Genomic DNA, 13,516 nt, shown 5'->3' on the forward strand with positions numbered 1-13,516 from the left:
GAATGAATCCAGTATCAAAGGGGATGAGCCAGATGGGTTTTATGTTAAACTTTATTTCATCGGTCTCTTCAAAGGTGATAAAATGGTTGTATTGGGAAAACTGCTCTGTCTCAAGCAAGATGTAATGTACATGGAGGGTGGAGCAGGGTTGCTATCCTAAAATACTTGAGCAATGCGGTATGGCAGGGCGGGTTGACATGAATATCAGCAACTGGCTTGGGGTGAAATATGAGGAATGTGCCTGCCCTGAAGTCCAAGCTGCATCAGCTATTCCACATGGGATGACTTCAGACTCGATGATGCACTTGCATGCGGTATCTGAGATGGGATCTGGGGACAAAATTATACAGCTGCAATTATTTGGACCATTATATGAGTTATATGTTTCTTAAAAGTTGGTGTTTTAAGCTAACCCAAAAACCTCTGTGGCTGGGGCCTGAGAGAGATGGTTGTACTTGTTCCTGATTGAATCAAATAGTGTTTTACAAGTGTAGTTGATCCATGCTGATCTCGGTAAGGCCTGCCCCAGATGATTCTGGAATCTCTTCATTCAACCTCTTCTTTTTCTCCTTCTCCTTTTTCTGTTGTCTATCAATGCAGAAGATTGTAAACATCTTGAACTCCTTGTAGTTCAGTTGCTAGTGTTGGGGGGAAAATATGAAATAGCATCTTAATAAGACAGTGATGGCTAATACCACCTTAATGTCAGAGATAAGCCTGATGCAAGATTTGGGATCTCAGAGAGACATACACACCATGTCCCTTCCACTCAAACTTTGGAGAAGTTTGGATCTGAACTTCATGGGCTGGACCCATCTCAAAGGACCATACTGCAGCTGTGAGGGCATCTCCCCACCATGTGAATATCACTCTACCATTCCACAGTGGTTGCAGATGGCATGATGCTTCTGGGTGGACATCTTTGTTTTTAGAATTACATCGGGCACAAGCAAGCTCTTACCAAATGCTCTTTAACCAAGCCGCCCCCAGTCCTTTGCAAAGCAGAAATAACGGGCTTCGGGTCCATTATTTGCATTAGGGGTGTGTCTGGATGCCACAAGCACTAGCAGAGCCCTTCGATCAAGGCAGTGTACAAACTCATACTAGGAGATTGTGCATTAGGGAACATCTAAATTAAAATGCAACAAGTGGCTGTTAAATAATTGGAGGGGAGGAGAGGGGAGGACAAAACCTCCCATTAGAACAGTACATTGCACACCCAGTTTGCCACCTGTGGAGAGAGAAGGACTGAACCCCCTGTGACAGACATGTCTGTCATTTAATGTATGGCAGGAAGGTGCTTGGGATACTACGGGGTGAGGCTGCTATACAAACCCACACAACAGTGATACGAAACACACGATTATATAAAGCTCTTAATATACCAGTAATCCCCACCCATCTAGTCATTATGGGCTGGCAATTTATCAGACTTCATCTTGGTTATGGGTCTTGTGGAGGGGTTTGAAAGAGGCCAGGCTGATGGGCAGGGGAGAAAGCATGGAGGTGCTTATGGGAGGAGGCAAACAGGCAATGGGGGCTTGCATTGTTAAGGTGGCGTGATCAACACAAGAGCAGATGGGTAGGGAGGGGTAAAGTTATGAGCCTGGAAGGTGAGGTCGAGAATCCTATATTCAATACAGTGACAAAGGGGGGATTGGCAGAGATCACGGAGGTCAGTCACGATGGTCCCCTATCTCCCAAGGTGAAAGTGAATTACCCAGTAAGAAGGGCACCACAATCAAACCCTCAGTCTCCAGATGACACTGATTTAAAGCCCAGCATAACCTGGGACCTCAGTATAAAGAATAGAATAAACCAGTGTGGCAAAAAAAGACTGTCCCCCCTTTTTGCAGTTGTCTGAATGGCAGGCTCTGCATAACCACTTTTGCTGCTCTAGCATAAGGTAACAGGGCAATATAAAGCTTCTCTGAGTGGAGCTGGAGCCAAGAGCAGTGTTCAAGAGAGGTACTCTACTGAGCTACATGGCCAGGTAGCAGGACTCATTAGACCTGAGCTCAACTACTGCCCTCTCTGTGACACTGGACAGTCAATCTTTCAGCCTGTTTCTCCTCCCACACTTTGTCTTGTCTGTCTTAATTGTGAGCTCCTAGTAGGGACTGTTCTTGGGCAGATACAATGGGGCTCTGATTTCAGCTGAAGCCTCTGTGTGTTAATAAATAAAATGTGGCAGTATTAAGGGCTTGTTATTCCTTGACTCTTACCTCATCTCCAGAAACATCAAAGTCCTTGAATATCTTTTCAAGCTCTTGCTTCTTGATGTTAAAAAGGAACCTAGTGGCTTGGAACTCCCTAGGGCCAACTGTGTGTCTTCCATCCATATCCAGCAGCTCAAACACAGGCCCAGAGTGTTGATAAATGAACTGCTTTTCCAGGTGGTTCTGTTTCAGGACAGAAATGTTTAAGAACAAATAATGAGCAGAGATGTCTTGCTTTAGAAAATACATATAACACCAACCATAGTTCAAGTCTAGATGGTAAAAGCTGGTAACCTTCCTAATTCCCACTTGCAACAGAAAGAGACAAGAACTCAGGGCTTCCTTGCACACACGCATGCCTAGCCCCGTGCATCCAGATTTGCTTGCCCCAGAGCTTCAAACCCTGCTAGTGCTGCAAAATAATTCTGAGCTGGATGGCCCTGGAAATGAACTGAGCACACTGAGTCTCCCACTTTCCTTCATGTAGCCAGCAAAGCCACAAGTTGCTCTTGAAATGACTCTAAGTGCTCAGGCCAGCTGCACATCCATGGATGGTCTTTGCCCTCTTAGCAGTGCTTAATTTGTGCCAGGGATGAGCCCCGGCTCGTCTAGACTTGGCAGTTCATAGCCCTGGCACCTCTGGGTTTGCCGCGTCCGTTATTAAAGTACAAAAAAACTGCTTGAGTCCCAGCACCTCTTTCATTACAAATTAAGCACTGCCTCTTAGGATTCGCCAGGGTGACACTGCTAGCAGCCTGCCCCCTGAAAAAGGAGACGCTTGGGCTACAGTATGACTCCTGAAAAGTGGGGAGCTGTGTACCACTCTGGCTTGCGTTAACATTCATTTCCCCCACACACCCTTTAATTCTCACTCCATGCTACTGTTTTCTTTCTGAACAGGTCTGACCTCTAATAACGATCACTAAGAGAGAGAGTTGTAGGACAAAGATTGAAGAAGAATCGTGTGCTCTATTGTGCAACAGGAAGAGGCTGGAAAATGCTGACCTGTGAAAATGGGATCCCGGTCTAGTCTTGCTATTTTGTGGAAAGCAGAAGGCGCCTGCAGCTCATTTTGTGAGCTGAGGTTTTTTTTATTTTCAGTGAGCTCCCTCCAAACTAGGGTGACCAGACAGCAAGTGTGAAAAATTGGGACAGGGGGTGGGGAGTAACAGGTGCCTATATAAGAAAAAGCCCCAAAAATCGGGACTGTCCCTATAAAATTGGGACATCTGGTCACCCTACTCCAAACATAAGAGCATTTAGACAGTTTCTAGCTTGTGGAAAGTTCCTCTACCTTCTACTTATCATTATAAGTGAAGATTAGACTCCCGGCTAGCGGATTCCGTTTATGAAAGCACTGAATAATATCAGCTTCTCTGAAGCTTCTGGCTGACACACCAACAGGGACCCCAGGCTACCTGCCTCGTGAGACATCAGGATGCACACCAGCATGTAGAACTCATCAAAGCCAATCTCCCCTGTGGCATTCCAGTCTAGCAAATCAAACACCAGCATGATCTGCTTCTTTGTCAGGTCAGTCACATAACGGAGAAAGTGATAAAGCTGCAGGTCTGGAAAACAGTGGGTTGTTAGGCCTAACCTGCGCAAAGCTGTTAGTAATAATTAATAGGACTCATAATGCACCCACTGCTCCAAGGTGCTCAGGTTACTGCACAGCCAATTAAAATACAGTGACAAGCTCAGAGAAATGTTCAATAGTAATAATACACACACGGTGACATCAGTCAAGAGAGAGGTAGTGTGTGTGTACATGTGCTCGTGTAGGGGGTCCTAAAGTGGCCAATGTTAAAATGCTGGTTAAAAATATTTCAGCAAAAAAAATTTCCAAAGGAAAATGACTGTTTTATAAGACAAATTTTGGTTAAAAAAATGTCCAAATTTGTTTAAAAAAATGTGCGGGCTATTAGAAACCAAACAAAAAAAATTAAAAATTGGTGGGGTTTTTTTGTTTGTTATTCAGCTGCCCAAAACACATTTTTCCTTTTTAAGTGTTTGAACAAAACACCCCAGAAATTTGCTTAAAAGTTGTAATTTTTCACTCGGAAAAAATTAATTTCATATGGGCTGAATAAAAGATCTTTTCAGATGATTTTTTCTTTACAGAATGGGTCAGCAAGTGCCACGCCTTCGAGGCAACTGCAGCAAACATTCAGTCACGTGCTCACCTGAAATGTGATGATGGAGCCCCTGCAAAGGAATTTCATCTACCTTGAGGAGGTACCAGGCCATAGCTGTGTGGTCTTCAGGGTTTTATTGAAAAGACCCAGCCACCTGCTTTGTTTAGAGTTATACTTTCCATTGTTTATAAGTCTTGGAAATTGTGAGATGCTGGTGCCATTGACGTCAGCCATATTTGAGGGCACTCAGCAGCTCCTAGGATTGTCTCAAGTGTGTCTTTCCCTGCTGATTTTGGCCCAGAGGGAGCTGCATGTGCCAGACTTCAGCCCTTTATATGGCAACCAACCCCACCAATCATTTGTCTCTTTTCTGGGTTTTTTCCCTTGTACTTTGTCACTAGCGTAGGGAAATGAGGCTTGACACTGCAAACCGGTTGAGATCACTACCATGGCATGGACAGCAGGGGAACTCACAGCACTTATTTCTTTGGTGGGTTCTGATAGTTTTACTCTTTTTAAAAGATGTTTAGACTCCATGTGATGTTCTTCATCAGATTAAAATGAGAGCTGAACCCAAGGCATGAAATCTACATCCAAATGTTTGCCTTACTAAGGGATAAAAGGATTCAGGATTCTGATTTGCGTCCCTTAACAGACAGGCTTAAGTCATTACGTTTGGATATGAATTTGGATCAAAATGACCACAGAGCTTTTGGGGGTCCCGTTGCTTATCATAATAGTCTTCGGGCAGGTCAAAAATTGGGCTTAAACTCCCTGCAGATACTGCTTATTTTTTAAACTATTGAATAATTGTTTTACACAATGTTTAGCTTGACAGTGATGTTGTACAATATAAGGTGCACCTTAAGGGCAGGGAGAAAGCCAACTTTTGCAGTCTCCTACAGTGCTCTGAACAGATTTGGCGCAAAGTGTTTCAGAACGAATATGACTTTGCCACCCATCAACCCCATCACCTCCTTTCATCTCAGCCTTCATCTGTGGTGTTTGTTTAGATCAGTCATACTCAGGCTGAGGCTCGGGAGCTGCAAGTGACTCTTTAATGTGTCTCCTGCGGCTCTTTGCGGGACATGATTTTCAAACACTGTGTCATTTATTATTAACCAATCAGGCTGCTTTTACTATGTTATTAACCAGTTGTAGTTGATAAAATAATAATACTTGGTCAGAATAACCAAAAAATTATACATATATACACACACGTAGATAGAGAGAGCAAATAAAACAATTAATTCACACTCCTGTGACTCTTTTGGGTTATGTTGATCACTAATTTGGCTCCTGAACCACTGAGTTCTGAGTATCACTGATTTATATTGTAAGCTCTTTGGTGCAGAGACTCTATTTTATTGTGTATTTGTACAGTACCTAGCACACTGGTGCCTTAGTCCTGATTGGGGCTTTTCAGTGCTACCAGAGTGCTAACAATAAATAATAATGACGGTGATGATGCCACACAAGTTCATTTAAATTGCAGGACTGACAACTTTAACAAGAACCAAGTAGAGAGAGAGAAAAAAAAGTTAACGTCTCAGGCAAGAGCTGAACACATTTCAGTTATTGCAACCATGCTAGTAGGTTGGGTATGAGGGCTGGGTATCATTTCAGCATCTGATGTATTACTAGTCATATAACCTTTCAGAATGGATGGAAAGTGCTATATCAGTCAAGACTCAGTGGTATATGCTACAGCTGAAAGCCATCTATCTGGGGCAATTCCAGAACTTTGCATTAACCAAGCCAACTAGTCAATTAGCATTACAGAGTGCTGTATTTGTTGTAAAAGTTGAGATATGGTATTTATAGTGTCTCTGAAAATTATTTTGAACCCTAAAGAATTTTTAAACAGTTTTTAAACAAATCCTAAACAGTTTTTAAATCCTAAACTTTGTAGCATCAGATGATTCTTTTATATATAGATAGATATAAACATTAATCTTAGTGATAGCAAATTCCAGGCCCTGTGGGAAGTACTTACCATTCAAAGTATTCTTTTTATGAACATCTAGGAGTTGGAAATATTCTGCAAGTGCCCTAGCATTTCTCACTGATAATAAACAGTGTATTTTATCTAAATACAGAAACTGCAGAAAACATCCAGGTTTCAGCCTCATCTTGGCAGTGACTAATTCTGTTTACCTATGAACATTCACAGTTACCTGAGGTGATGCCTACATCACAGCGAGAGAATTCCATCTCGGAACCAGAACACAATCATGTATCCTCCTGACTGAAATGTTTGGGTTTTGTTTGTTTTGTTTTTGTTTGGGTTTTTTTGCCAAGCATCATCAGATCGTGCCTCTAAGGGCTGAACTCTCCAGGCAGACAGGATGGGTGGGTCACTGTGAAGGTCTTGTTGCTATGCACAATCAGCCAGTTGGAACAGGACACCGAACAGAGCAGAGCTCTTGCAAGCACCTTAGGCATTGAGTGATCAACTGAACATTGTGGAGCAAATGGCTCTCTACCACTGAGGAGTCAGGGTACACCTCTAAAATGAGCATGAAGAATTATTCTTTTATCACATATTTTTTTAAAATGCATTCTAGAACATTAGAATCAGATTGAAACTCACATTTGCAAGGAAACGTAGATTTAAGGCCCCAATTCAGCAAGATATGTGTGAGTTCACAGAGTCTATTGTGACTTCAGTGGGACCTTTCTGAATCAGGGCCCTAAAGCCTTGTCTACACTAGAAAGTTGTACCACTAAAACTAGGCTGGTGTAGTTAAAGAGAGACAACGCCCCTAGGGCACACCCAGTTATAATAGTGCTATATTATAGCTATACCTGTACGGGAAAGGGGATGGCTTTACTAGAGTAAGGATCTATGCAAGGGGTGGTACTGGTATAACTCTCTCAGTAAATAATCACACCCCACACCGATCTTGTTTAAGAGCTTGATTTCTGCAAACACTTATTGCTGAGTGAAGTGCTTACTACTCTGAGTAGTTCCATTGAGGTAAACAGAACTACTCACGATAGTAAGACCCCTGACTACAGGATCAGGCCCACTTTCGTGAATCTAAGGCAGATTTCCAATGCTTTTTGAATATTTTTGTGGCCCACTTCTTATATTTATGTTAGTGTTTTAAAAAGACAATAAGAAAACAATTCCTGGATTGGTGACAGCAGATTTGCCAACATGGATTAAAGTTTGTGGGCTTCAGCAAAGAAGTGAGTTTGGGGATGTGAATATGTCTGTATCTATCTTGTTTTATATTTAGATTGTGAAGTCTTTGGATTGATTATTTGTTCTATTTTTGTAAACAGGGGTCGTGGTCCAGGGCTCAGGGTCCTGGTTACTACCGCAATATGAATAATAATTAATGGGTAGGCACATGACGTATTGGGAAGAAATGCAAATTAACTGATATATAATTCTGAAAACAATAGGCCTAATTCTCTTCTCACTCCAGTATTGCCAAACTCAACCATTGTATCAGCCCCCCAAAATCATGAGAATAGCTGAAAACCAATGAACTGTTAAAAACAAATCAATGTTGGGTTATTTTCATTTGCCTTGCTCTTTTGCAGGTATGCTTCAGTCACATTTGCAAGCTTTTCTCCACAACTCCGAGGGCTAGAAATGTATTTTTTCTTAAATGAAACTGAAATCCTCACATGAGCTCTTATTTCCAGCAGCTGGATTGTTATATAAAGCATCAAATATCATGAGGTTCGAGATAAAAATCACAACAGTTGGCTACCTCAGTGTAAATCCAGAATCACAGCAATGAACTCAGTGTGAGAGGAGACTCAGACTCAATATTCTAGGAGGGAACCATTTCAATTAACAAGTTAAAAAAGGGAGAGACAAGGTGGATGAGGTAATATCTTTTATTGGACCAATTTCTGTTGGTGAGAGAGACAAGCTTTCGACCTTCTCTCTCGCCAACAGAAGTTAGGCCAATAAAAGATATGACCTCACCCATCTTGTCCCTCTAATATCCTGGGACCGACATGGCTACAACACCACCACATAAAGTAAAAAGCTGATCAGTCAAGCCCAGTTGGTCTCAGACCTAGACATAAGGCTGCAATATCAAATAATTCCTCTAGATGTCCCCATTTTATTCCAATTTTAAATTTGCTGGAGCTAAGTTAAAGTATGTGGAGGATCCCACCCTGTCTATCCATATTTACAGATGCTTATATCTTTAAAAAAACCAAACACCCAGAAGTTAAATATTTAGTGGCTATATTTAAGAGCTGAACTTGGGGAAGGAGAAGTGATTTTCCTCTGTTGAGATAGTTTTAGATACATTTTTTACACTCAGATGATTCAAAAACAGCTTTATTTTACAACTTCCATCCTGTCCTTTGATCCTATATAAGCACTCATGCATTGTGTTCAATTGGTCTGGTAACCTATGTAAAGCTACTTCCCTGCATAAGTGCTGGCAGAATTGAACCCTTTCTTGATAGGTAGCCATGAATTAAGATAGGAAGCTGTGACTTTTTTGAAATATTTTTTTTTTAAACTACATTTTATTTTATTTTTATGCAGCATGAAGCACAGGTGATCATGGTTTTCCTCCATGCTCTCTCTTCAGAAGTTTATGTTTTAGATATATATTTCTTCTCATCCCAAGACACAGGGAGCAGTACTGTGTCACCATTCATTCCTGTCCATGGCTTGGTCCTTTAAGCCAGCCTGGTCATAACCCTGTGTACCATGTCCTGACATCTAGTTGGGGGTTGGCCTCTAGGCCTGATTGAGCTTGGTTGCGTTTGCATTATTTTCTTGGGCATCCTATCATCTGTTTGTTTTCTACAATGTTACCACCACTGTAATCTTTTTGATTGCAGCCAATCCTGTACACTGATTTCACATCCTACTCTACTTCTAACTTCTTTTGTCTTAAAATCATTTCACTTTACTGTTGCCATCTTCCAAAGAACTCTCTACTGCCTCCAGCCTTCTGATGTCTGCTTAATTTAATGCAACTCTGACCAGTCTGTAGAGTTATACTGTTAGGACACTGATGTAATCAATTTTCACTTTGGTGGCAAACAATGTTTTTATGAGTCCATAATTTCATCAGTTTTGTGCAGTACTTGTTGCTAAGGCACACCTCCTTTTAACCTTGGCACTGTTCAAGCTTCCTAGGTACACATAAGATTTTACTTTTTCTATGACTTCACCTCTGTTGCATTTCAACATTATATCTATTGTCCCTTTTCCAAGATGCAACCGCTTTGTTTTCTTGGCATTTATTGTAAGTCCATGTCAACGGCACCAATTTTCCAAGGCAGTGAAGAGTATCATCTGTCCACACTGAATCAAATGCCTTTGTGAAGTCAATGAAAACGGTAAACATCTTTACTTCCCATTCTCATTTTTTTCCAATCAGCTATCAGAGCATGAATAGCTGATCAAAGGAACTTGAGCCTGGTGTGGAGCCACACTGTTCCTCACCTACTATTTCCTGTAAAACTGGTCTTAATTTGTTGACATTTACTTTCATCATGATTTCCCAGTACTGATAATAAGCGTATACCACTATAATTATTCAGATCGGTAGGATACCCTTTCTTCGGGATTAGTACAACTATTGCTTTTAATCAGTCATACAGTACCTCCTCTTGCTCCCATATCTTCTTATATATTTTTCCTAATGATTTGCTAGCATTTCTCCTGCCGGCTTGTAGCAGCTCAGCTGTTATATTGTCTGATCCTGCAGCTTTCCCATTTCTTAATTGCTTCACTGCTCTATTTTTTCTTCTGATGGTGGTTCAGTACTGAAATCCATTCTGTCTTGCAATCTGCCCTGTTCATCTAGCATGTCGAGAATGCTCGCATCTCGATGAACTACAGCATTCAGCACTTTGTCAGAATGCTCCTTCCATACTCGCAGCATCTCTTCAGCGTTTGTTGGCAGTTCACCAATAGTCTGTCTTACTGCTCGCATCATTGGCCTAATTGTGTTTCCTAACAACTTAACTTTTTTGTAGATCATTTTCATGTCTTGTTTTCTTCGTGCCTCCTTTAGTTGTGGAACCTCCTCTTGCCAGAACTTTTGCTTGTCCAATTGTTGTGATTTCTTCAGCACTTTGGTAACACTTTCACCTCTTCCACTTTCCCAGTAGTCTTGACTTGTTCACACTTTTCTTATCATGTTCTTGTTTCATTGCTTGTCCAGATTTCCTTGTTTGCTTACGCCTTCCAATAACTTCCTCTGCTGTATTTTATATTGCTTCCTTGAATATTTCCCATCCAGTCTGGAGTGCAATTTCTTCATCATCGCAAATTAATGGTTTGAAATAACCTCCAAGTCTCACCTTGTATGTCTTCCTCACAGAGCTATCCCTTAATTTATCAAGATCAAATTGAGCTCCAGTTGCACCCATCTTTTCCTTGGACTTTAATTTCATATTAATCTTTCCCATTAGCAGTTCATGATAACTGCCACACTTGATATTTGTATAGACTCTATTATCCAGTACTGACCTTCTTTGCTTTTTACTGATAATAATGTGGTCAATCTGGTTTTTGATATGACCATCTAGTGAATTCCATGCAAACTTGTGCATATCTTTTTGAGGAAACTAAGCACTGCCAATAATCAGATTATACATCTCACCGCAAGTTCTTAACCTTTCCCCATTATTGTTTGCCATCTCAGTGCCATATGGTCCATTGCTATTCATTTGCTGACTATGTCTGTTACCAACATTTGCATTCATATCTCCCATTATCAAATCACATTATGATCTACAGTGTTACCCAGCCATGGATAAAATTCATCTTTCTCTTCTGCTACTTCTATTGGTGCATAACAGCAGTTCACAGTAATGCATCGTCTACAGCAACCTTGTTATGACAATGTACTCAGACAGTTATATAGCTTTTGCATAAGGTGGGAATCCTTTTTCCCTCTGGGTTCCTACCCCTTCTTTTTAATGGAAAAGCACCAGGTTAAAGATGGATTCCAGTTCAGGTGACATGATCACATGTCACTGTAAGACTTCATTACCCACTTGCCAGCACACACGTGTACAGGAAGTCTTACAAGTAAAACAAAGCTATCTACAGTCAATTGTCCTGGTTAATGGGAGCCATTAAGATTCCAAACCACCATTAATGGCCCACACTTTGCATAATTAAAATAGGCCCTCATAGTTATATTTCATATTTCTAATTTAAGATACAAGAGTGATACATTTATACAAATAAGATGCCCACATTCAGTAGATTATAAGTTCTGTAATGATACCTTACAAGAGACCTTTTGCATGAAGCATATTTTAGTTACATTATATTCACACTCATCAGCATACTTTCATAAAATCATATAGCTCGCAACATCACAATTTGGTGTGACCCTTCTGGGTTTCTGCAAGACAGGCAACCCCTGTGCACCAGTCCAGAGCTCAGTGGTTCACCGGCTGCTTCTACCTTTGTAACTACTACCGAAAAGCAATTCTTCAAATCATCATTTCAATGGGAAAGAGGTTTGAACACAGAGGAAGAACTACACTTCCCAGTGCTCCCTGCGAAGAGGGCGGGGGCAGTGGAACTGCATGGCAGGAGATACGCCAGTGCCCTTTTGGGTAAACGATAGCCAGGGGCGGGGCCAGTAGAATGTAAAGTATCTGGCGGGCTAGGGGCGGGGACAGTAGAATGTAAAGTATCTAGTGGGCTGGGGGCGGGGACAGTAGAATGTAAAGTATCTGGCGGGCTAGGGGCGGGGACAGTAGAATGTAAAGTATCTAGCGGGCTGGGGGCGGGACAGTAGAACATTGTATCCAATGGGCAGGGGAAGGCGTCTGTGAAGCTCCGGCAGGTGGAGCGGTCTTGGCTCCATGTGCTCGGGTTGAGGCTGCGCCGCCCTCCCCGCCTGTGTATTGGTCCCGAGGGAAAGTCCGCAGCACACCGGGCGGGGAGCAGCTCCAGCTGCTCTGAGCGCCGCGGGCAGTCGCCGGCCGCCGCTTCTCCTTTGAGAGCCTTGTGCCCGGCAGCTCCACGTCCCTGTCCTAGCAGCGGCTGCTGCTGTCCCGCCCTGCTTCCCCGCAGGCAGACCACCGAGGCGTATCTGCCGGGCGCTGGGATCCCGGCTGGCCGGGGACACGGCACCTTCCTGGGCTGGGCAGCGGCTCGCCCGGCGGTGTGGGGATACTGGACCTGGGGGCTGGGCTGTGAAGTGCCTCCGTCTTGCGACTCCTCAGCTTCTCCCCTTCTGCGCTCCTCTCCAGTGCGCCCCTCGCCCCATCTCCCGAGGGCACCTCTGCTCTGCCGGCCCCAGCGCTCTCCCGTGTCCCCGGGGTGCACGCAGGTTCTCCCCGGAGCCCCCTTCTGCCTGTTGTATGGTCCGGGACCCCAGCCCCAGGCAGCACCATGGCTTTTGCCAACTTCCGCCGCATCCTGCGCCTCTCTACCTTCGAGAAGAGGCGATCCAAGGAGTACGAGCACGTCCGCCGGGACCTGGACCCCAACGAGGTGTGGGAGATCGTCGGGGAGCTGGGGGACGGTGCCTTCGGCAAAGTGTACAAGGTGGGTCCGGGTGCCCCGCCCCGGGGCAATGCTGGGGGTGCCCCCGGGGGAACGCACTGCAGAGCCCCCGTTGTGTATGTGGCGGGGCTGGCCTGGGGGAAAACTGAGCCCCCGGGCACGTGGGTGGGTGCGTGCCCTGGCCTTGGGGCGGCGGTGGCATGGCAGCGTGGGGAAAGGTTCCAGCCGGAGCGGCGCCGGGCAGCCCGGAGGACTAGGGGGAAGCAGCGAAGAGGACGTGCGGGGAGGGGGCTTAGGCCATGCCCCCCCCCGCCATTTCCCAGCCTCACTCTTTGGAGTCTGAGCCTAAAGCTGTGCCCCCCTGGCAGGGCTGAGATGCTCCGGCACTATGAGAAAAGGGCTCCCTTGGCTGTGTTTACTGTTTAGTCTCCAGGGTCCTTTGGCCCCAGCCATTGAGTGCAGGTGCCCTGAGGACTGTGTGTGCAGTGTGGGGAAGCTGTAGGAAGTCACACGCACCCTTTGGAGGCTGCCGCGGAGTGGGGGTGGGGGAGCGGAGGAACTTTTTGACTGAGAATCCCCAGACAGGATTGTCATTTTTGGGGTGGATGGGGGAGGTGCAGGCCTTTCTGCCTGGGTGGGTCCCCATGGAATTGTGCAGGCCAGTGTCTGGTTGGGAGGTCCCCAGG

General features: G+C 44.1%; 2 protein-coding genes across 4 annotated transcripts in view; one reads left to right on the forward strand and one right to left on the reverse strand.

Moving 5' to 3' along the window:
• Positions 1 to 40: 40 nt before the first annotated feature.
• Positions 41 to 6,520, reverse strand: EFCAB9 (EF-hand calcium binding domain 9). Its single transcript, XM_045027685.1, has 4 exons — positions 6,354 to 6,520; positions 3,642 to 3,790; positions 2,226 to 2,402; positions 41 to 638 (listed from the first exon to the last, which is right to left on the reverse strand). The coding sequence occupies exons 1-4, from the start codon at positions 6,487 to 6,489 to the stop codon at positions 483 to 485; spliced, it is 618 nt and encodes a 205-aa protein (XP_044883620.1). The 5' UTR covers positions 6,490 to 6,520; the 3' UTR covers positions 41 to 482.
• The window catches only part of STK10 (serine/threonine kinase 10), a 90,682-nt gene continuing 81,557 nt past the window's right edge, over positions 4,392 to 13,516 (forward strand). Inside the window, exons 1-2 of one of the 3 annotated variants that reach the window (XM_045027683.1) lie at positions 4,392 to 4,457; positions 4,759 to 4,847. In XM_045027683.1, coding sequence (XP_044883618.1) covers positions 4,806 to 4,847 — 42 coding nt within the window. In that variant the 5' untranslated portion in view covers positions 4,392 to 4,457; positions 4,759 to 4,805. Of the gene's footprint in view, positions 4,458 to 4,758; positions 4,848 to 12,122; positions 12,873 to 13,516 lie in introns of those variants that run through there. The other 2 variants (XM_045027684.1, XM_045027682.1) reach the window with 2 other exon arrangements.

This window comes from Mauremys mutica, chromosome 8 (assembly GCF_020497125.1).
Source record: "Mauremys mutica isolate MM-2020 ecotype Southern chromosome 8, ASM2049712v1, whole genome shotgun sequence".
NCBI classification, from domain to species: Eukaryota; Metazoa; Chordata; order Testudines; family Geoemydidae; genus Mauremys; species Mauremys mutica.